The 24,023-nt window shown below is 46.0% G+C and overlaps 1 protein-coding gene across 6 annotated transcripts in view; it reads left to right on the forward strand.

The window, feature by feature from the left end:
- rerea (arginine-glutamic acid dipeptide (RE) repeats a) overlaps positions 1–22,686 on the forward strand; it is a 125,518-nt gene extending 102,832 nt beyond the window's left edge. For 5 of the 6 annotated variants that reach the window (XM_069689043.1, XM_069689042.1, XM_069689041.1 and 2 more), the window contains 12 exons: positions 3,664–3,744; positions 13,348–13,510; positions 13,641–13,733; positions 14,283–14,482; positions 14,737–14,898; positions 14,995–15,108; positions 15,266–16,638; positions 17,313–17,535; positions 17,633–18,353; positions 19,722–19,895; positions 20,044–20,224; positions 20,326–22,686. In XM_069689043.1, the coding sequence (XP_069545144.1) occupies positions 3,664–3,744; positions 13,348–13,510; positions 13,641–13,733; positions 14,283–14,482; positions 14,737–14,898; positions 14,995–15,108; positions 15,266–16,638; positions 17,313–17,535; positions 17,633–18,353; positions 19,722–19,895; positions 20,044–20,224; positions 20,326–20,359 (3,519 nt within the window). In that variant the 3' untranslated portion in view covers positions 20,360–22,686. Of the gene's footprint in view, positions 1–2,762; positions 2,873–3,663; positions 3,745–13,347; positions 13,511–13,640; positions 13,734–14,282; positions 14,483–14,736; positions 14,899–14,994; positions 15,109–15,265; positions 16,639–17,312; positions 17,536–17,632; positions 18,354–19,721; positions 19,896–20,043; positions 20,225–20,325 lie in introns of those variants that run through there. The other variant, XM_069689045.1, reaches the window with a different exon arrangement.
- The last annotated feature ends 1,337 nt before the right edge of the window (positions 22,687–24,023 follow it).

A 24,023-nucleotide genomic window follows, 5' to 3' on the forward strand; every position in this document is an offset into this window, starting at 1 on the left:
ATAGCAGGCAGGATGGGTGTGTGCTGGAATTTCCTGTCACCTTTTTTGTCAGTACAAGTCAGAGAAAGCAGTGGGTGTTACTCCGCCTGCGGAAGGGCAGAAAACTACCAGGTTTATTTTTTAGATAAATATAAAATCAGCATTTTTTTTTTTTGTTTGTTTGTTTGTTTTTTGTTTTGTTTTTCAAAGTAAAGTTCCAGCTACTTCAATCTATTATCTGGCTTTTCTACTTTTTAAGAAAAGTTTGTTACTGAGGGACATTTCTGTCCTCTGACATCAGCGACCATTTTAACACATCTAAACATAGATTGTGTCTTTGTGTATGGTGTTGGTGCAAAGAGGATGTGGGCAGTGTGTCTGTCAGTGTGGTTCCCCCTATTCAAGCGTGTTGTGATTTCCTCTCAGTGCACCATGGCCAATCTTATTATTACCAGCAGATATTTCATAACAGACAGCTGTGTTTTTTTCCTTCTGGTTTTGGGGAGCTGACTGATTGTCCTCAGCCCTCTGGGTTTATACACAGCAGGCTCAGAAAGGTCAGCTTTTAACAACGAGTCAAGTATAATGACTCCATATTGAGTGAGAGCAGCTTTGTGTGCTGTTGGACGGTCTTGCGTCAGTGTTTTCTTGGAATGACATTTAGCAGAAATTATGTTCCATGTGCCGAGCCTGCGCTCTGTTTGTCATCATGATACCATCTTTGTGCACATGTTCGCATTATCTTAACCAGTTTTACAACTCCCAACAATCAGCTCTTGAGCAGGAAGTGCGCACACACAACAATGGGCTATTGACTCGTTTTTTCTCGTTCCCCTCCTCCTTTTATATGTCTCCTCTCCAGCCTCACAATAGTGCACTGTTGGGCTCTGAGGGGAAACTTGGGGCGGGTGAAAAGCGCCAGCTCTCTGGAACACACTCGGAGAGAGAAGCCTGTTGTTTCTGCACAGCGGATGGCCATTTGGTAGCGCTTCCACCCAGCTGCCTCCCCCTCCCTCCCCTTCTCTCTCCCTCTCTCTTTCTCTCTGGCTTGCTCGGTCTGATTCGCTCAGCCCCTCCTCTGCCGCCGTGTTGCCTAGCAACCAAGGGCTGGAGCAATCGGAGCAGGGGCAGAGCGATTCAGGGAGCAGATTGGCGGATGATTTATTAGCTGGGCTGGAGAGCAGTGAGCCCAGGCAGCTGAAATGGAGCCTTAAACTGGAGCCGACATGTAGAGAGGGGAGGAGGGAGCCAGCGAGAGAAAGAAAACGGAAGGGAGGAGGGAGTAGGAGAGCGGGGGGAGCAGGCATGCAGCTCCTCTGTGGAGATGAACGGACAGACTGAGTAAATAGTGTAGTTGGGGAACATAATTAAGGTGACATAATTAGGACAGGCACAGGCTACATAGGCAGCTCTAATTGATTATTGACACAGCAGGTCCACAAGCTCAGGTTACGACGCACCGCTCACTTTACCACTGCTAAACAGACATCAAGGAAATTCATCCTCATCTTAAGCACTGCGTCTATTTCAGGTTTATTCAAATAATTGTACATCCTCAGGCATTTTTTTTTCTTCCCGCAAACATTTTTGAAGCTAATATTTCAGATGGATGTTTACTTAGTTTTGTCATCGCCTGTCAAACGAGCACTGTAACGTTGATCCCTTTGAATCTGTGCAGCACCGGTCATGTGAATCACTGGAGGTTTGAGTGACCGTCCAAATGGTAATCCGCCCTTAACCCCTCCAGTGGCTGGCGATGTGTTTTACTTATGTGCTTGTGTTAGAGACGGCTCCATCTACTGGCTAATCAACCGCTGCACCTTCAGTCTGATGAATGCAAATTAGCTGCTGTCTAATGACACTGATGGAACAGGCCTTTTTGTTCAGCTGTCAGCAGAGCATGTCTGTCTTGTGATCGGGCCTCTTACGTTTGATTGTTTAGTCTGGTTTAATTAACCTCTATACTTTGATATTTTGTCATTACGATTACGCACTAAAACTGGAAAAGTTGAGACTAGTTTGTTTGCGTAATGGAGATAAGTATAGTCATTCACTCCTGTTTGTTAGATAGGCCACTCTTGGTCGCCTGTAATTGTTTCCCCCTGAAAGGCAGTTGTGTTTTGCAGCTGTCTGTTTTGCTTCTGTAAATTTGGCCTTTGTTCCCCACCAAAGCTGGATATGTAAACAATCTGTGGTTGCATAACGCACTGTACATGGCATGGAAAATTAACTCCTGAGAGCACATGAGAGGCTCCATGTCTGGTTTTCCCTCTAGCTTGTCTCCTTCCACCATGTCCAAGACCTTTCTCCATACAAATTGTGTCAGCCTGCCTCCCCTCTCAGGCTGGCAGCTAGTTTCGCCTCTGTGCATGCTCACCCGAAGCTCTGAATGCGTTTAATGGACTGCTGTAGTTTCTCCTTGAGAAAATAGATACCTTTGGTGTAGTTTCGATAACAAACAGTGGGTTTGTTGTTTTTGTGTGTGGGCTAGAGACACTAAGCCTCCTCATTCAGTGTTAGAGGATCCAGAACAGGCTGAAAAGAGCGCTGAGCCAAACACTAACATGGAGCGCAGGACTCCACTTCGGGTTTTCCAGCCTGCTGCGAACCAGAGGCTCTCTTGCAGAAAGATCACATGTAAAGCCTTCCCCTTTGTAGTGGAAGAGCAGAGAGTGACAAGCTATTTCTTTCTTGTTAAAAAAAAAAAAAAAAAGAATCGACATACTGTCGGAGACATTGTGGATTTGCCCCCTAATTTTCCGTTACCTGTGGCTGGACGTAGAGATTTGTGCTGAGCTCCCTGAGGACTTTTCCCTGCTTTTTGCTGGAGTTACTTGGTGGAAACGGTTGGCTGAGATCACTGAGGAACGGGGCTCGCCTCTGGAGCAAGAAAGTAAATCTGTTGGTTGTCTGCTTCGCTGATTATGAATGTTTTCAGCCGTCGCTTTTTATGGCTCGCGGTCTGTGGCTCTTAAAGGAGAAGAAATACATTTAGGTCGCTCACATTTTGGGGTTTTTATTCATTTCTGATGTTGATTTTGCTCTCACTGAGGTGAGGTGGCATGTTCACATTCAGTTTTCATGTCAGATTAAATCCGATGCTGCGAAGTAGAAATTTCTGTCATCGTGTAGTTCAGCTGCTTTTCCTCTTGTCAGAATAAATCTGTCGATCGTACGTTTTGACAGGTTTTCCACGGTTTTAAAATTGCCAAAATATAAAGACAAAAATAGAAACTGTTCACCCTGCACACTGGCGCTTTTTCTTCCTTTTCAACTCTCAAGTTTATGTTTTGACTTTGAACTTTCACTTGAGATTAACATTGTGTTCAACATGGCTTTTGTTGTGTATGTTTTATATTAGGCTGTCTTACTGTATTTTCCCTGCACATGAAAAGACGAGCTTAATCCCAGCGTCCCTCGCTGCTTTACTTGTCATTTCCTCTCTCGTTTTGCCCTGACATGGCTGTTTGCTCTGGAGTTTAAACGGCCACCGAGGTTTCTAAAATACACATCAAACCTCTCTGACCACCGACATAGTGAAATGAAAACAATGTTGTTTTTTTTGCCGTGGTGCTAAGCAGCAACTTTATGGAGTCTCAGTTTGGCTGACTTCACATATACTAACTGCTCTTTTTTTTTTTTTTTTTTTTTTCCCCTCTTTCTTCCTCTGTGAAAAAATTGCAGAAGCGCTTCATTAAAGGGTTGAGACAGTTCGGCAAAAACTTCTTCAGGATCCGGAAAGAGCTGCTGCCCAACAAAGAAACGGTAAGATCATTTATTTTTTTCTGTTCCGCTCAACTTTTTCAGTGTGTGTGTATTTCATTTGCTTTAAAATGCTAAACATAAAAAGTGGTACATGCAGTTTAGCTTGTAACTAATAGAAAGCTGGAGCAGTAAAACATTTTTCGTGTGATATTTTGAGCATGGCCGTTCTTTAACCAGAGGCCTTATTGATAAGAAGTAAGTGCTGCCTGCCAACTACTGTAGTGCTCTATTATCAGACCTCCCTTCAGGCTCGCTGAAAAAATAAACACTTCTTTTACCTGAGAAGAAAAGAGGCCAGATGTACTTTACGAAAAAATGCTGAAGTTACACGCTGAACATTAATTAGCAGCGTCTGCTAGCAACTAGTAAACAAGTTGTGCAGATGTGTTTGTAGCATAACTACGGTCTGAGGAGCAGCCTACTTCTTCTTATGTTTGTGCTGCAATGTTTCAGTAGCACTGGAGATTTTTTTTTTTCTTTCATCACTAACTTTCAGAGTAGTGAAAGTGCAGCGTAATGGCTTCCACTGGGATTAAAAAGCAGGTTGCGATGGAGCTTTTCAACAAGAGACATGAAGGCTTCAACATTTAAACAAAAAATTATATTTAGACTGATTTGGGCAAATTTAAGATGAATTCTTAACTCATACGGGATAACTTTGATTACAGCACTTCTTTCTTTTAAAGGCCCAGTCAATAATTAATGGTCACATAAATTATATTCAGAGAGTTTAGGTTAAACCTCTTTTTGTATTTACTGACCACCTGATCATAGCTGGAGATGTAGGCTGACATTGTTGTAAACAAACCTTTACCATCATCCCAAAATATTATTGAATCAGATTTTCTTTCACTTTTGGAGCTCTGATTATTATGCCTGTGGTTAGCAGCCAGTGACAAAGCTCTTGATTATCTCTCACACTTTGTAATTGCATTATTTACAAGCAGAGGGGTGTTCCTCTTGTCAGCATTTCCCTCCTCTGTGTGTGAGTGTGCACACACATCAGTGTTGTAATCATCAATGAACAAATGTGTGACCTGTGTCACGGTACAAGTAGGTCAAACTCAGGTCTACCAATCATTAACAGCAGTTCACCCAAGTGAGCGGGGTGGTTTTTTTTTTGTTAGAAATAAAAGACCGCAACCATAGTTTGTTGTTCCTATTTTAAGCAGATATAAAATGTGTTATAATCTTTGAGAATATATTTACTGTACAACAAAAATCTTAAGAGCTTGAGAAGTTCTTGATTTTTACCTTGACTATTATTGTGGGAGGGGGGTAGAGGGGAGATCATGTTGCTTCAAAGCCCTTTACACCTTTGACTTGGCTGATAAATTATTCTTAGATTTGCATTGTGATTCATAAAACAGTGCAAACCTTGCTGTTTCTGTGAGGCTGCTCCTGCTGGAAGTGAGCCGATACAGTGCTGACACAGACATCAAAGGAAAATCAAAGGTGTTTGTCATACTTCTCATCCGTTTCATTTTCTTGTCTGCTGTGGGGTGAGGGTGTCAGCCCTGCACCTCAAAAAAAAAAAAAAAAAAAACCTACACATCATGTAATGTATTTTTACGCCAGCGCTCTTTAGTGTCACCTCCTTTGTGCCTCATTTTTTATTCCTCCGAACCAATTTGAACCTCTTGAATAAGAGATTAAAGTGTATGAATACTGTTTCCTCACAGAGCTTTCTTCAATTATTTTTACTGGTTTTGAAATATATGACTAGTCCAGTTGATTGGCTATAAAGGAGGTATTAATGCAATTCAACCTGGAGGGGGAGTCTACTTGGCAGGAGAGGTAATAGACCTCCTCCAGGATCTGGGCCTGCCACCACCACAGTGCAGAGAAAGATTAATTTCCCCCCTGCAAATGGAAAATAAACTGCCCTTTAAACATATGAAAAGATGACTGGGAGAGCAAGGGGAGGGTAGTAGCAACCTGAGGACAAGGGGTAAAATTGGCATTAGCTCACTATAGACACTGAAAAGCCTTGGTTGTCACACAAGGACAAAAAAATCTTTGCTTATGATTTAACGCACTGCAAGACTGATCTGAGCGAGTGCCAGTCAATACCCCAAGGAAAGCTCCATTTATTTTCTACCTGCTCCTTCCCGAATCCGATCTGAGGAACATGAGCACAACAATATCTCGAGAGATTTTAGGTCCTGGAAATGACATATTTTCACATCATCCCTAGTCACATAAACATTTCTGTTATTCCTGTTATTGCATACCAAGCCATGAAAAAAAAAAAAAAAGAGGAATGTTGCAGAAACACATTGCTCCTGCCCTGAATTCTGACCAGAGTTCAGAGCATAAAGTCTTTGGACTGATATCCCGAGGTCCAGTACAGTGCGTCTGCCCCTCACTGTTCCTCCCGCTAGCTCCTATTAGCCGCGCTGCCCCTGAAGCGCCAGCACGGCTCGAACAGCCAGTGCCAAGGGTAAGCACCCAGCGCTGTGTAAACACACCAGGCCTGACTAGCACTCAGGAATGCCTTATATAAAGTCACATAAAGGCCCAGAGGGGGGAGTGGGTGTGTCGTCTGCAACCAGCTCTGCTGCCACCATTTCCTCCACTCCGGAGAGGACGTCATGGAACATGAGCTCGCTGCTTCCAGTGTTTAAACAACTAAATATGCTGAAATGGCAGATCACAGATAACTCGGCACTTGATATTTTTACTGGAGGGGCTTTTCATAGAAATGTTGTTTTAGGGGATATCAACAGACAGTATTTACTGAACCGATTTGTGTCTGCTGCAGCTCTGTTTGCGGTGCAGCTGAACAGAGAAACTGACAGATGAAAATTAGTTCAAATTAAAAAAAATTGGCCTGTTTCCTTTAGTTACAGAACCGAGCCCAGACAATGTCATGGGTTGGAAAAGATACAGCGGACAAGTTGCGAATTAAATGCTGTTAGGATACAGATGTGCAAATAAGAACATATTAACTTATCTCGAATTTTACCATTGTCAACACCAGATTATTTTCAGTGTTCATTCACCAGTTTCAATTCACTGTCACAAAGTAAAATTTGCATCAATGAGTAAAAAACATTTTTGCAAAATCAACTCGTGCTTGAAATTGTATTCCGTACAGTTTGTGTCTTTTGGAACAGGGATTTTAAAACTGCATGTAAACACAAGTCATTTTGTTTACTTATAAATGTAATACTTTATATTTATTGATAATAGCAATGTTTTGCTGTAGAACACAGAGCAACCATAATCTCGTCAATTTAGTAACATATTGTAAAACAGTTTACAAGAACACAAGCTTTGAGTAAATGTTTATTTTTTTGAGTATTTGGCTCCATTTCTGCTTTTTTTTTTTTTTTTTTTTTTTTTTTACTCCACATTTAAGTATTTATGTTTATGAAATCGACCGGTACCTAACATTAGCACCAACATAGTGATCTAACTGTATTTTAGTCATACTTTATTTGAGGATTTTAAGAGAGTTCATCTTAATTTCCAGTCAAATTAATACAGTTTTAGTCGTGCAGTCATTTGGTACTTAAAACATCAGCTGTGAGCCATGTAACCTGACAGGACAGGAACGAAGGTATAAAACATTAAAGTGATTCATGGAGACATTTTTATGCTGCTGGTTGCTGCTTTGTTTTGGCATGGAGGTGAAGCAGACAGAAAGGTGCTGTGGCAGCATGTTAGAAAAGCTAATGCGGGTGAAGCTGCGGCGTCTTTTTGGGGTTTCGTTAATGTCACGGATTAAACAACATCTGCGTAAGTACCATCGATTATTTTAAAAAATAAATAAATAAATAAAAAGCTAATGGGAGATTGTAGTTCGGGAGTTTGTTTATGTTATCGTTTTCGGTGACATTTGTGTCTCAATTTAGGGGCTTCTTCTGATTTGTGTTTATTGTTAGCATTTAATTGTGACCAGAGCTGTGTGTCTCATTTTTAAAACATGGCCTCGTTGTGTCAGCGTGCAGATTAACCAGGGGGTGCTGTGCTTCTTGCTAAAATCTTGTTCTCTCTGAGAAAAGAGGGAGCACTCGGTGCCCCCGGGCCCTGTCATCTACAGGATGGCCAACAGGAGAACAGTGTGCTCTACACAACCTCGCAGCAGATGTTTTCCCCAGTACAATCTGTACAGACGTCAAATTGAATTCATTGCCATGTCCTTAGCTCAGCAGCCAGAACCTTGGGGATGAGCGTGATTATAAATACTTAGGTCCGAACGCTAATTAAACCAGCTCCAAACTACAGGGGCCTAGTCCAGTTGGCAGCAGCTGTCAGTGGTGTGACAGAACAGCATCGGTGTTTGGTAAATGATATAACTTGTTTAGGCAGTGAAATTGCTGTCGGCTGATGGAGGCTCAACCAGCAAGTATTGATGTTCTTTTAGCCGACCACAGGCAATTTAGCGCAGCTGAGTGTAGGCAAAAGCTTTTTTTCAGCCTAATAGATGGAGCCCGGAGAGCCAGAGATCCCTGTGTTATTGAGTTCTTTGGTAGGCTTCATGTTGTGGTTTTTGGGGACTAGCTTATCAGCAGAACACGCAGGATCGACCCTCCAGCAAAAAGGCTCTGTTGCCATCCAATCTGCTTTCATTGGCAAAAGCGCTTACAGCAGGAAAAACACGAGTGCTGATTCTTCAGCATCTGCATCCCTGACCTGTGAAAGCAGAGCTTATTTAGTCATTCTCCAGCAGGAAGGCGCTGCACAACAGCGACCGTCTCTCTATTTAACCGCCTTTCACATGCACCCTGCTCACTCAGCCAGCATCTTCTCACTATTCAATCTCCATCGTGTTCGAGGCGTCACCGTGCTATCGGTGTATTTTTTTAACTGACTACATACTGTACACGTGGGTAATACCGCCAATATTTGACCTGAATTTTATTCCCCAAAACACCTACTGTATGTAAATCATACAGCTTTGGCAATAGAAATAAAACGGTCATAAAACAGCTACTCTGTTTTTCTTCAATTCAGAATAAAATTGTTTTAGAAAATTGAGAAGAAAAAAAACATTTTATTGCCACCACAATATTTTACAATATATAAAACAGATTTTATTCACCTGGTCCTTCGTCATGTTGCAGAAATCTTTATATTAGGATTTTTTTTATATATAAGATTATTGGGTAGGTAGGTAGGTATATACTTTATTAATCCCCGAGGGGAAATTTTTTAAAATGTTTTTTTAAATGTTTAAATTTAAATGTTTTTGTTGATTTATTGGCAATTAATTCATAAATGCTAAACCAGTCTCGAGCATTCAGCACATTATATGACAAGTTCATAGTCGGCCAAATGTTTGTGTCATCTGTATTCTTTAAATATCACAAACACTTTCATAAGAATGCTGTTAAAACACTATAACATGCATCTTTTAACTTAAGAGCATGTGAAATGGCCGTGCAGTCCTCCCAAGTACGCTTCTGATCTTCTTAACCTTATACGCATTTACAAAGTTCCCCCTTACGGTTACAGCCCGCGTGAAGATGATGATAAAGTCGAGCACCACTCCAAACGATACACCGTACGACCTGCCAGCGGCGATGAAGAATCCCAAGTCCAGGGGTCGGGCACATATATAATTAAACCCTGGTTTGATTTAGCTCAGAAATGCTTCCCCCTTCACCTTACTGAAATGAATCAGGAAGCAATCCTCCCTCCTCAGGCTGCAGTCTGAGGCGGAAACAGGAGGAGCACAGGTTCACGTTGCCTTAATGGATGTTTACACAGCTCACTATCCGCCACCAGAACCCACAAACCCCGCGCTCCCCACGCTCTCTGCTCCCCGACTGCAGCTGAACTGCCTCAAATTTTTAGCAGAGATTTTTATGTGCCGAGAGGTTTTTTAGGACGGGTTGCGGTTGAACTCGGTGCTGATTGTCCATTGTTATCCACTGCTGGCTCTTTATTCCTCCCTTTCGGCTCTCCTCCACTCTCGGCCCTCCCCCTCCTCAGCTCTCCCCTGTTCTCTCCTCCTTCCCTTGCTCTTGCCAGTAACGGCCTTAACCGTTTGGCTTCATGTCAAAGCAGGGGCCTTTTGTGGCTCTGTCACAAATCTGCCAGGAAAAACAGAAACCATCTGTTCAGGCCTGGGCCTGAGAGGGGATGAGGGTGTAAATACATGAGTTTAGCCCTCGCCCTTAGCCCTGCCCGCCTACATAGGACCACCGAGTCCAGAGGAGGATCGAGCGCTCCCACTCAGCCTCAACCACCTCCCCCCCCCCCACAATTATACTGTACTATAGAGTGGTCTCATTAAAAACCTTATCTCCAAGATGCATTTTCCTATGTCACCCTCTGAAATATGCTCCAAAATAGCCAAACAATATATTTTAATGTTTTCATAAGGACAAATATTGAATTCAAACACAAGCATTTCTGCAATTATTTTGAAGTAATTAAAGCCAGTTGCGACACGTCGGATCACATGATCGCATAATGGATGAGACTCCTGACATGTTTGTCAGCCATGTTTGAACCTCACAGCAAACATTGCTGCACATGATTTGAACTCGACATCTGTTTGACACACATGTACTACTACTCGTATGTAGACGACCATTTTAAGTGGCAATAACTGGAATGGAGGCCCCGAGTGTCGTTATAGGAGGGTAAGCCCTTTCCTTGTCAGATAATCCACCGGCCAGAAAGCTCCTGCAGATGGAAGCAGTCTAAAAGTCCTTATAATACTGAGCTTATGTTGTCACTATCTCATGTTCTGCGGAGAAGCAGCGCAGTCTGTGCTGCTCTGCAGTGATTTAGTGGATTGGGGGGGGAAATGATGGTGCAGAAGCCAGGGCTTACCTCCATTCCTATTTCAAGTGTTTCCATAAATTCTTACTGTTGCGGACACTGTTTTAGATGCAGGTTGGTGGAATTGTTTGTTTCACTGTCGTCCAAGTCTGACAAAAATGGCAACTTCACACAGAAGCTTCACACAAACCTGCTGCCTAAACACCCAATCACGGAGAAGAAACAGAAGGTAATGGAAGTTAAAGTGTTGCTGCTGGCATATGGCAGCATGACAAAGTGACTTTGATAGAGAAAAGTACACAGTCAGTGTGAGAGATGGGACTTATGTGGCTTCAGAGGGCCCAAATTTGACATGCAAGCAGGCTGAGAGAGGTAATCTGTCAGTCTCCCTCTGACACTGATTTACAGCACAAAGCCTCTCTGAACCACAGTAACGTCATGTTCGCCTTCCACTGCTTCTCACTCAGACGTCCTATCTCCACCGCACGCCGAACATGTCGCCTGTGATGTCTCAGACAACGATCTTTCCTTTGTCAACATGACAAATTTACATTGCATTTGTTACGCTGCTTCTTTTGTTTTCCTCTTCCCATTTACATCCGGCTGCAGCAGCTCATCGGTGCACCTGTTAATTCCTATTCAAAAGCCCAAGTTAATGTTTTCATTAGCCGCTGCCTAATGTAATGGTACTTGACACGGTGTAAGTGATGGAGAGGCAGGGTGACCTTTCCTTGTGTCTGCCAAGCTGTTGTTGAGGCTGTGTGGTTGTCAGCCTGCAGCGAGGAGGCAGAGAGGCACTGCTGAGAACAGTCATTAAGCACAGAGCGAAGCCAGCGCTCGGCACCGCTCGACACTTTTGATCTGCACATTTCAATTAGATTTCACATCAGGATGCCTGCCTTCTCTCAGTTAGCACCTGCGCCCTGCCTTCCCAACTGGCTGGCCAGGTTGAAGAGGGGAGGCGCGCAGGAAACGACTAGAAAGCTCTTGCTACCGGCTGAAATGGATGCACAAACACGTGGCGACATAACAGGAGCATATTAATCAGTCGCTCCTCTGTTTGTTCCATGATCGTGAACAAACATGTTTTTAGAGTTATTTAAAGGCCGGTTAATGCTCCAGAAGTGGAGCATCAAGCTTTCCTTGTTTTTGTTTTTTTGTTTTTTGTTATGTTTTAAAGACTCCTGCATGTGGAATCCATCCCACTACTCCAGATGTGCTCATCTGCAGAAGGCTTCAAAAAAGACAAAAAAAAACTTAGTTCAAGCTGTGGGGCTTTGGGGTTGTTTTACACCGGAGCAGTATAGCACCTTAATTTACCCTGAAATGTGAGAAGGTTTCATTCAACTCGGACATCCTCAGTAAATGTTCCCAGCACTGCTTTGGCTGATAAGATGGAGTACTACAGGCTCTGGTAGATATGAATTTCCCCGAAGAGCCACATGATGAGAGATCTTATTAGAGGGGGCCTAAGCCCACTGAATCAAGCATTTTCTGCCAATCAAAGCAGCGATTGAGAAAGACTTAACGTGGTCCTTAATGTCAGATACTCAAACAAACTCGTTAGTGATATAGGAATAACCACTGGCTAGTCTCTGACCTGTGTTTCCTCACAGCCAACAACAACTACCATCAAGTAGAGATAAGAATTAAAGCTGCAGTTACCGCTATCTTTCCATTAATATCAGACTTTTATACTGTGAAATACTGAGTTTCTTTCAATGTTATTTTGTAGTTTTGTTAAAAGAAACTAAAAGGTTTTACAGCAGTTCATAAATGTCCACCATTTCATCAAATCCTTTCCTGCTGTTGTATTTTTTTTAATTTATTTTTTTTGGTATATTTTGATAGACGACGTTAGGCTGTTGCTGAAAAGCTGTTAATGCATTTTAGAGAGCAAGGAACTGACTAATTTATGTCAAGTTTCTGAGCTGAAGCGGAGAAGGAAAACAATCGATAGCCATTAAACCCTGGGAGCTTTGTTGAACAGCAGTTTAACAGACTTCAGACAGTAGATGGGTGCCCTCTGGGCTTTAAAGATTACAGGTGACTTACTGCTCACCCAAACAACACGCCACACCTTCATGAATTTGTTGTAGCGCCGGTGGAGGACCGCTAACAAGCGAGAGTTCATGGTGAAGGAGAGAAGGCAAAGCCTCACAGGAAACGACATAATTGTCCCTGACTCCTGTTGCCAATTTTTAAGGCTCGTGTGTTATGAGTGTGGCCGGAAAGCAGTAGTTAATATGCACAGGCTGCCTCAGCAAAGTGCTTTCTGATCCATGATTGTATGTGTTAATGTTTCAGTTGGGTATTGATTTCCTGGCGGCCTTTTGTACACTGGATTTATCCGCCTTGCTCGCTGGCAAGCGCGCCCCTCCGAATGTTTGATTAAAGTTCAATTGACTCTTCCAGTGAAGGGGCGAGGAGCCATTTCACTCCCTATTTGTAGCGCCAAAGCTCTGCCTGACATGTTCTTTTGTTCCCATTCAACCTCCTGCCACCCAGGCAGCCACCAATGCACTGATCCTAATATCCCTGCATTCAGTGAGCCTCCTCGCCTAATCCTGGGACAGACAGGGCCGCAGCACAAACATGCCCAGCCATCTACAAACCCTGGCATGGACTGACCCACTCCACGGCCTTTCACTGCGAAATACCGTGCCGATTGCTAACATGTACTTTCCACATATTCAATTCCACCGAACTGCAGATATTTCGTAGGCGCAATTTTCAAAACGTTCAACCGCTTTGACAAATTTAACCTTGAAATCCTTTTAATTCAGTCGCCTCTTGTTACAAATATCTCTTGTTTGTGATGTGTTTTCCTGTTTTAACAACATTTGTCATGTTTGCTTTCAGGGAGAGCTAATTACCTTCTACTACTACTGGAAGAAGACTCCCGAGGCAGCGAGTTGTCGAGCCCACCGCAGACACCGCCGCCAGCCCGTCTTCCGCCGCATCAAGACACGAACCGCTTCGACTCCCGTCAACACTCCTTCACGTCCCCCCTCAAGCGAGTTTTGTACGTACATTTGACCCCTTCAGTGGCAGCAGAGAGGAAAGACTGAAACATGATCTGAGATTTTTCTTTTGGGAAAACCATGTAAGTGAAGTGTTTTTGAAGGTTTTTTTTGTCTTTCTCTTTCTTCTAGTGGACCTCAGCTCAGCCAGCGAAGATGACTTTGACAGTGAAGACAGCGAACAGGAGCTAAAGGGCTACGCCTGCCGCCACTGTTTCACTACCAGTAAGACTCCTCGATCCTTTTCACACACGCACACGCTCGTCATACGGACTGGCTCGACTGTTCCTGTCCTGTCTTGGGATCAGTGTGAGCCTGCACAAACACAGCCCTGTGTGTGTGTGACAGATGGGCATCAGAGGACGTCAAGACTAATTTGATCAAATCAGGCACGAGCCCACATCTCTCTCCACCTCATTATCCTTCCCCTCGTTCCCCACCGCTGGCTCCCAGCGCCAGCCTCCCATCCGATCACACTTGCATTACTGCCGTCGCAACATGGCTCGCTAATAACTTTGGCTTCATAGTGTTAACTCGTACAGACCTTATTAGTACATAACTGAGAATCTAAGAACGGTGTGTAGCAGAGTATAGATCAGACTTCATCCTCCACGATTCAGCTCCTGTTCAAAAATATAATAATCTTATTATGTTGTTCTACAAAGTTGGTTCAGGACATTCTCCGTGTTACTGCCACATCATTTCTCTGTGTTGTTTGGTACCTCTCGCTGCCTGTGAGTTCCTTATTTTACAACTGTAAATGGCTTTCCTCAGCCTCCAAGGACTGGCACCACGGGGGCCGGGAGAACATCTTGCTGTGCACAGACTGCCGCATTCACTTCAAGAAGTACGGTGAGCTGCCCCCCATCGAGAAGCCTGTGGACCCGCCGCCATTTATGTTCAAACCTGTCAAAGAGGAAGAGGATGGACTCAGCGGGAAGCATAGCATGAGGACCCGACGGAACCGAGGCTCGGTGCGCCAAACACTCCTGCTCCACATCCATCCATCTATTTCCACGTTTAGGAACCGTATCCCCAGAGTTATCTCTGGAGTGATGCAGACGACAAAACAAAAAGATATTACACGAACAACTTTCACATACATTTTTCACATATTTGCTTTTCTGAAGGCATTCTATGGTTAGAAACATATAGTGGTGTATGGCCGTGTACATTTTCTCTGTCCAAACCGCATTGAACATTAACATTTGATCACGTTGACTCTTAGATGTCGACGCTACGTAGTGGTCGTAAGAAGCAGACAGCCAGTCCAGATGGCCGAGCCTCGCCTACCAACGAGGATCTGCGCTCCAGCGGACGAACCTCACCCAGCGCAGCGAGTACCGACAGCACCGACAGCAAGACGGACAACATGAAGAAGCCAAGCAAGGTAAACGTGGCTTAGAGTCACTGAGACCTTGTTTTTCTACGCATGCATCTCTGGGAAATGTACTCTTTAATGGTTTGGCTTTCTTTTGCTCCACAGAAGATTAAAGAAGAGGCTCCTTCACCGATGAAGAGCGCCAAACGGCAGAGAGAGAAGGGAGCTTCGGACACGGAGGAGCCCGAGAGGGCCGGCGCCAAAAAGTCCAAGACACAGGTGAGTCGGCAGTCTTTGCCTATCCGTGTGTGTGTGTGTGTGTGTGTGTGTGTGTGTGTGTGTGTGTGTGTGTGTGTGTGTGTGTGTGTGTGTGTGTTTTACTGCAATTCGTTGACGCTGTGATGACGCTCATCCGTTTCGCTCCTCTGTCCCTCAGGAGCTGAGTCGGCCAGACTCGCCCTCCGAATGCGAGGGGGAGGGAGAGGGCGAGAGCTCTGACGGGCGCAGCATCAACGAGGAGCTCAGTAGCGATCCTAAAGACATTGATCAGGACAACCGGAGCTCTTCGCCCAGCATCCCCAGCCCACGGGACAATGAGAGCGACTCAGACTCTTCCGCCCAGCAGCAGCAGCTCCTGCAGAGCCAGCACCCTCCCGTCATCCAGTGTCAACCGGGCCCCGCAGCCGCCTCTTCGGCGCCTCCTCCGCCTACGACCTCAGCCCCCTCACTGCCCCCACAGGTCTCCCCTGCAGCGGCCTCCGCCTCTCTACCTCCCCAGCCTCTGCCCCAGGCAAGCCCAATGTCTCTTATCCAGTCAGGAGCGTCCCTCCACCCTCAGAGGCTTCCCTCTCCACATTCACCTATGACTCAGGCTCCGCCTCCTGGCCCTCCAGTCCCACCTCAATCATTACCCAGCCCACATCATGGGCCCATGCCTCCCATGCCACATCCACTGCAGCCTGGCCCCTCACACATGCCCCACCCTCACTCCATGACCCCGCAGGGATTCCCTGTGGGTCCGTCTCAGGTCCCACCCCCGCCAGTCTCTGGCCAATCACAGCAGAGGCCTCACACTCCTCCTTCCCAGTCCCAGTCGTCCTCACAGAGCGGATGCCAGCCGCCCAGAGAGCAGCCATTACCCCCTGCACCAATGTCCATGCCTCACATCAAGCCTCCGCCAACCACACCCATCCCTCAGATACCCAACCCACAGTCTCACAAACACCCGCCTCACGCGTCAGCACCTCCATTCCCTCAGATGCCTTCAAACCTGCCTCCACCTCCCGCCCTCAAGCCCCTCAGCTCCCTATCCAACCACCATCCTCCATCAGCACACCCACCTCCCCTCCAGCTCATGCCGCAGGGGCAGCAGCTTCAGCCTCCCCCAGCCCAGCCTCCAGTTCTCACGCAGTCCCAGACCCTCCCGCCTTCAGCCAGTCACCAGCCTCCCCCCGCTCCTCCTCTGCCGCCCTCTGCAGCAGCCTCGCACCCCAACGGGCCACCTCAGCCGCCTTTCACGTCTCACCCTTTCAACACAGTTCTACCTCCAACCGGCCCTCCCCCGTCCTCATCAAACTCTATGCCTGGCTTGCAGCCTCCATCTTCCTCCGCTCCATCATCTTCAATCTCCATGCCACTTCCTGCCTCAGTGTCCTGTGCCGGTCCGGGTCCGGTACTTCCGCCTGTGCACATCAAAGAGGAGCCTCTGGACGAGTCGGAGGAGCCAGAGAGCCCCCCGCCCCCGCAGAGGAGCCCCTCCCCGGAGCCGACCGTCGTCAACACGCCCAGCCACGCCAGCCAGTCAGCACGGTACGTCCGCCCACGCTCTAACCGAACAGGAGGTCAGCAGAAGATCAAACAAATGTAGAAGAGAGAAACGCACACCTGCACACACTGTTGTTTATCAGTAGTCTGTTGAGAGCTGCTTGCTGCCTTGTTGGGGGTGGGGGGGAGAATGCTGATTAGCTCCTGAACATCCTACAATAAAGAGTCGCTGCCTTCAGGTTTTTAGGCTTTGATGTCAGCAACAAATCGAATGTCCTCAGCAAAACAGGCATCCAAGGCCACAATTAGCCTTGAGCTGTGAGTGGCTGATGGCTCGCAAATTATCCGGGATGGAGAGGAGGGAGATTAATTACAGTGAGATGTGAGTGAACTGAGGCATCTGAATATGAGTATCTGTAGTTGCCTAGTGCTTAAGTGACTCTCAGACCGCCAATGAATAGCAATGAGAATTTTAATACACACTCAGCGCAGCAGCAAACGGGAAAGACGAGGGAGTTTGTTTCCGTGTGAATAATGGACTCGTGTAAGCTAACACGAGCTGTCTTTTCATCTAATGGGACATTTAAAACAGGCCACGGCTCGTGTTTAATTTTAAACACGAGCCGTGGCCTGTTTTCTCCGTTTGTAAAAAGTATTAATTCATGGACCGGAACATCCGTCCGTTTTTCTGAGTACGTCTTGAATGTGTTAAACCGCAGGTTCTACAAGCACCTCGACCGAGGCTACAACTCGTGCGCTCGCACAGATTTCTACTTCACCCCGCTGGCTTCGTCGAAACTGGCCAAGAAGCGAGAGGAAACTCTGGAGAGAGCCAAGAGGGAAGCAGAGCAGAAAGTCCGGGAGGAGAAGGAGAGAGAGAGGGAAAGGGAAAAAGAGCGGGAACGAGAGCGGGAACGGGAAAAGGAAGCGGAGCGAGCTGCGGTGAGTTTCCTCGACCTCCCTTTCACTTTGTGTTTGGCTTCGGTTTCATTCTTTTCACACGTCATACTAAACTCGGGCATTTCACCGCTGCTCACAGAAAGCCTCCAGTTCCTCCCATGATGGCAGGATGGGCGAACCTCAGATGGGGGGCCCCGTCCACATGCGTCCGCACTTCGACGGCCCCCCCACCACGATCGCGGCCGTGCCTCCGTACATCGGCCCCGACACCCCCGCCCTGCGCACCCTCAGCGAGTACGCCCGACCCCACGTCATGTCGCCCACCAATCGGAACCACCCCTTCTTCGTGTCCCTCAACCCCGCCGACCCGCTGCTGGCCTACCACATGCCCAGCCTGTACAACGCCGACCCGGCCATGCGGGAGCGCGAGCTGCGGGAGCGGGAGATGCGCGAGAGGGAGATTCGCGAGAGGGAGCTGAGGGAGAGGATGAAACCCGGATTCGAGGTCAAGCCTCCGGAAATGGACTCGATGCACCCTTCCACAAACCCCATGGAGCACTTTGCCCGGCACGGGGCCATCACGTTGCCCCCCATGGCCGGCCCTCACCCGTTCGCCTCCTTCCACCCGGGCCTGAACCCGCTGGAGCGAGAGCGGCTAGCCTTGGCCGGGCCGCAGCTAAGGCCCGAAATGAGCTACCCGGAGAGGTTGGCTGCAGAGAGACTCCACGCCGAGCGGATGGCCACCGTGGCCAACGACCCCATCGCCCGTCTACAGATGTTCAATGTCACGCCGCACCACCACCAGCACTCGCACATTCACTCCCACCTCCACCTCCACCAGCAAGATCCCCTTCACCAAGGTAAAAGAAAGCCCTGCTTTGTGTTCGTCAATGCTTCTTTACTGTTGAAATGACGCCATTCAGTCAAGGACATATTCGATTTGCATTATCAATTTTTTTGAGGAACTAAACGCTGTAAATTTCTCACCATTTGTCAAACGCGGTTGGTTTGACCCAAATTTTTGGTTTTGTTAAAAAAAAAAAAGTACGATTTTTTTACTTTTAAAAAAAAAAACTTAAAAAAAAATTGACTTTACTTTTTACTTCCATCATCTTTTAGTTCAGTCGGGTTTTTTTTTTAATCATTTCCATTCATGAATAAAGTGCATATCAATTATTATTTTTTTATCAGTGACGTTCCTATAGTTAAATTTATAAATGGAGAAGATTGAATAAATCTCAAACAGCACGTGTTTGATTGTACGTTGATCTTTTGTACACGGTTATTCCAACGTTATCAGTAAATGAAAGTATTAATATTCTAACTTCATTTTTTTGGAATGTTTTATTATGTGATTCTTGTTGTTGTGAAATGTAATTGGATATTTTGACATTGAAAAGTAGATCCGTATTATCAACACGTAGAACCATTTTAATATATTTCTAAACTATTTGAGGAGCAGCGGTAGCGCCTCGGGGTGCTCCACTGATTAACTGTAACCTACTCCAGATGTGCCAACTTCTTAGGAGACCAATTGCACTGCAAAACATCCTGAAATGTATATTTGTTTGTAATTACACTATTATAATGACCAGTATGAAAGATTTTGGATAAATTTTTAAAAAAAATGATAGATGCCAGGGTCAAAGTTCTGTTGTCAGAGGCAGCAGAAATATTCTTCCATATTTAAAATGGTGCCACTTCTGGTGATTAGGTCATCGAACCTATCTGCGCTCAGAGGAGGTTGTTTTTTTTGTTTTTTTAACTTCAAACAGGTTACGGTAAATACGCGCGTATGACAGTAAGAAAGTCACCTGATTTGTTATGATCAGGTCGAATAAGTATCTTTTCTAATATGCAAAATAGGGTATTAGTCAGCGTGCTGTCATTTTATCAAACCGCCTGCGAACGTATTGACTCGCGTTACTTCTCTCGTCACAGCAGAGACTGAACGAAGGGGACTTTAAATGACTAATAATTTGAATTACTTCACCCGGTACCGTTCTCTGTGTAGCGTTGACACGGGAGATTGGACAACGTGTTATAATATGCTCATTAAGTATCTGACGGAGCGAGCGGATGCTTTCCACTGGATAAATATAGTGACGCGGTCCCTGCACTCTTTTGGTCGTTACATGAAGCTGCGGATCCCCAATTTCTGTCGCATGCAACCGTCTGTGATATACAATCTGGCAATGAGTTGAACCCACGGCTCTAACGCCCATCAGGGGGTGGTGAATGCCTTGTGTGTCCTCCAGGTTCGGGGGCCCACCCGCTGGCGGTAGATCACCTGGCAGGCGGACCTCACCTGGCCCGCTTCCCTTACCCGCCCGGCGCCATCCCCAACCCTCTCCTGGGCCAGTCGCCGCACGAACACGAGATGCTGCGCCACCCCGTCTTCGGTAAGCTCTCGTCCAGCATCGGCTCTCATTACCAGAAGTATCACGTCCGATCTGCCAGCCTCCCCCGTCCCCCTCCCCCCCCCCGCCTCTCCCACCCACCCGGCTCTGCCACACTGCCGGTCCAATCTTTTGTTTGTGCTTCCTCCAGGTACTCCATACCCCGGGGACCTACCACGAGGTCTTCCACCACCCATGTCCGCCGCCCACCAGCTGCAGGCCATGCATGCCCAGTCGGCGGAGCTCCAGCGGTTAGCCATGGAGCAGCAGTGGCTCCACGGACACCATCACATGCACGGAGGACCGCTGCCTGGCCAGGAGGACTACTACAGGTCAGACGAGCGAACGCACACCACACTCGTGAAGTGTGTCTTCGCGTCTGCTTTGGATCTTCTGGTTTTTAAAACTCTCGTGTGTCCTTTTTGCGTTTCAGCCGGCTGAAGAAGGAGAGTGACAAGCAGCTGTAACCGGCCGAAGGAGGAGGCGGCGGAGGCGGCGGCGGCGACCGACGGGTGCAGGACAGGAAGTTGTTACGGAGCGGTCTTGCGGAGGCTCGCCAGGGGTCTTCTGAACACACTCACTTTTAAAGAACAGAAAAAGGCCAAGTGGATCGTCTGAGAACCCTTCTGACATTTTTTTTTTTTTTTTCTGTCAAAGACTTTTTTTTAATTATTATTATTATTATTATTATTATTATTATTATTATTTTTCAAGACATTGACTTTCTTTGGTATATAGCCAGTAGTGACAACGTCCTCAAGACTCCTGCATGACAAGCTTCCCTGACGTTTTTTGTAGGTGCTAGAACAAGACACTGTGCTTATCAAAAAAATAAAAACAAAACAAACAAACAAACAAACAAACAAAAAAAACGACAAGACCTGTCAGACCATTTATGGAAAAATAACAAGTGCTATCTTAAATTCAACATTTATTTTAATACATTGTCGGAGGTTTTTCATAATTTTAAGAAAAGCTACAGCATGGCGTTTTTGAGTCTGTAAATAGTATATATATAAACATATAAATATTATTATAATTATTATTATTACTAGGTGTGGACTCCAAATCAAGTCGTTTCAACCTCCAATCTAATTGTTTTGAAGCATTATCCCTTGTTTCAGAGGGGAGCACCGTGGCATTATTACAGGAGCAGTTTCTGAGAGTTCAGTTGTGAGGTTCCTCTGACACCACTGTGTTAGACTTCAGTCCCACATTCACCACGTGAACCACAAACCCGTTGCCCCCCGTTCATCACCGCTTCGACACGCAGCAGGTCGTCAGGATGCGCAAACTCGCCGCGTCGAGTTCATGATTTTGAAACACTTGGAAGAGGTGACCCCGGCAGGCGCCGATTCTCCCGCCGAGTGCGCGCCGAGGCCGCGGATCAACGAGGAAACTTTGCACCGCGGGGAGTGTCCTCGAGCTCAACTCGGCCGGTCGCATCCTTTCGCCGAAAATTTGTATTCCAGGTGAACAAAGTGGAGGAAGTGCTCCGATTCGCTTCAGTTGTTTTTACAGATTTTAATTACGGTTTTGTAAAACACTCGGGACGCGTGAAATAAAATTGGCTGAACTGAAGAACTTTTAAAAAAAAATAATAATAATTTAAAAAAAAAATCTTTTTAAGTTCTTTTATATAATCTGGACGGGAATTTTAACATTGTTCACTGTAACGGGAGCCGAACGGGACTTTAAGGATTGTGTTGTTGTTTTTTTTAAACGTGTGAGCGGTTGTGAGTCGGTGCTAAGCTTGTGTTCCTCGCCCGGTCCGGTCATCGGTGTTTTGTTGCAGGGCTCAAATCCGACCGAGTCATCCTCCGACTAGGCTGTAATAATGTTCACTGTGACACTAGAGGGGGGGGGCTGCCGACACGTGACTACCGGGGAGGGTTCGGATCGACGTGTGAGTGTGAATGTGTGTGTGTGTGTGTGTGTGTGTGTGCGTGCGTGCGTGCGTGAGTGAGTGTGCGTGTACCTCAATGTTTTCGTATGCCTTGGCTCCTTAGGGATGCACACGGCCTCCTGGGCTTCAGGAGTGGTGTGTTTGTGTGCCACTGACTGTTACATGTAGTGTTGACCTGTCCTACCAGTGCACATTGAGCCCTTTTATTTTCGCTGATGAGTTCCGCATCTGTTCCATGGACGAAGACTGTTTGACTTGTCGTGGACATTTAGAAAACTGTGGCTATTTTTTATTTTTTATTTTTATTCCAACCACAATTGAAGATAACTGTACTTGCATTTTAAAAGTGACTTATCTTCCAACGGAGCACCATAATTTGCATTTAAATGCTTGCAAAGGTCACCAAACTCATGTCCCCCCCCCCCCCACACACACACACACACCCCCGTCCTTTTTAAAAGAGACCTATTCTCGAAAGCCCTGACAACGGCCTGTCACTCTTGTCTCGCCACCGATTCCTGCGTCTCTTCGGACAACGTACTATTCACCATCGTCGTCACCCTTTGCCTCATTTCCTGACGATTCCCTTGCCTTTTACTCCCTCTTTTTGTGTCTCCAAAACCTTTGATGTTAAGTGTTGTCAATGGTTTAGCTTCTTGTTTCAAAGCGGCAATAGCAGAATGTAAATTCTGACTGCTAAGATTTATATATATACTGGTATCTTGAAGCTTATTGTATATATGAGTAGTCGCCATGGGATGACACAATGTAAACAAAAAGTAGAAATAATAAGAAAAATTGTGAGTCCTGTGTTCTCTCCATTTGAGTATTTTGTAATTTTTTTGAAAAATTTGTGGAATTAAAATAAACGACTAAGTTACACCACAAGATTACGCCTCCATCTTCTTTTCTTTTCTTTTTTTTCATACCTTCTGATATGTCTATAAATCACGTTCTTTGTAAACAGAGTTGTTTGTGTGGCAGAGCACACGGCTGATATCCAGGCAGCCGTGAGACACGATAATCCTGTTTTAAGGGTAAACAATTTTGATTAATCACTGTTCAAGTCTGTGAATTGAAAAAAAGAGGAAGCAGGAAACGACGTGCTTAATTCCCTCTCGTGTATTTCTCCCCTACATTTATGAAATGTAATTCTGCAGCAGAGCTCAGGGGCTGTTTCTCCGTCTGTTTTGATAATACTCATGTCCTACATTTGCTCTTGAATAATAGAATATTTTTTTTGTTTTTTTTTTACAGAATAGATAAAACATTCCTGTTGGGTTTTTTTTTGTTGTTGTAGTATTTTTTTTTTTCCAGCCTTCCATTTTCTCAGCTTCACAAACACTGAGATCACCCAGCTGCAGGTAGTGAATCTCAGGAGCTGAATATTGCACCGCTGTGGTATAATAACATCAAAGCCCGGCTAAGCCAGAAGGAACACCTACTCGGGCTGCGATGCCTCGCTATCAGCGGGGCAGGGCTGTCATTTCATCCTGTGTGTGTTGGGGAGTGATAGACCGGCAATCTGTGATGGTGTGCCGCAGCGATGGCTGTCATTTTGAGAGGGAGCTATTATTCTGCTGCTGCTCTCTGAAATGATGCCCTGTCCTCGGGAAAAGAAAAAAAAAAAAAAAAAATCGAGGTTCCTTGGATGTTGTGTCCCCGGGGCTGTCATGTGACGGCAGCCTTGTGAGGAGGCGCTGCTTGTTGTTGCCTGCTCCGCCTCACCTCCCCGTAAAACACAACAAGACGTCAGAGCCGAGCGGCACTGGCTGGTTGAATAATTCATCCTCCTCCTCCTCCTCCCTCCTCCTCCACACCGACGATGGAGCGACTGTGACTTTGTGTCAACTCAAATCCTTCTCATAATACTGTGTGTACCCCCTCAGGCAGGCACACAGGGATACATGGGCTCCACACAAAAAAAAAAATTGTTTTTTTTTGTTTGCTCTTTCTGTCTGAATAGCAATATGTCTCGTGCTGCTCTCGCGCTGTTATTGTGTCTTGTTGCAGCAGGTCTCGGACATGGAGCCCGCTCGCTTCCTCCGTCCTCCTCCTGCCTTTCCTTCCGCTCCACCGGGCCTGCCTGCTGCAGATTGTGACGCTCAGTGGCGGAGACCGAGCCTGCACGCTTGTTAGTGCGTTCAGTCGGAAGGTAGCCGTGCTCCTTCTGCGGGTAGCTCTGCAGCAGCCGAGCGCGACCCTGTTTATCTCGGAAAATGAGC

The sequence above is a fragment of the Brachyistius frenatus genome, unplaced genomic scaffold (assembly GCF_029030835.1).
Source record: "Brachyistius frenatus isolate BFR_SWC_R1_liver_20210118 unplaced genomic scaffold, ASM2903083v1 Contig_6, whole genome shotgun sequence".
Classification (NCBI taxonomy): domain Eukaryota; kingdom Metazoa; phylum Chordata; class Actinopteri; family Embiotocidae; genus Brachyistius; species Brachyistius frenatus.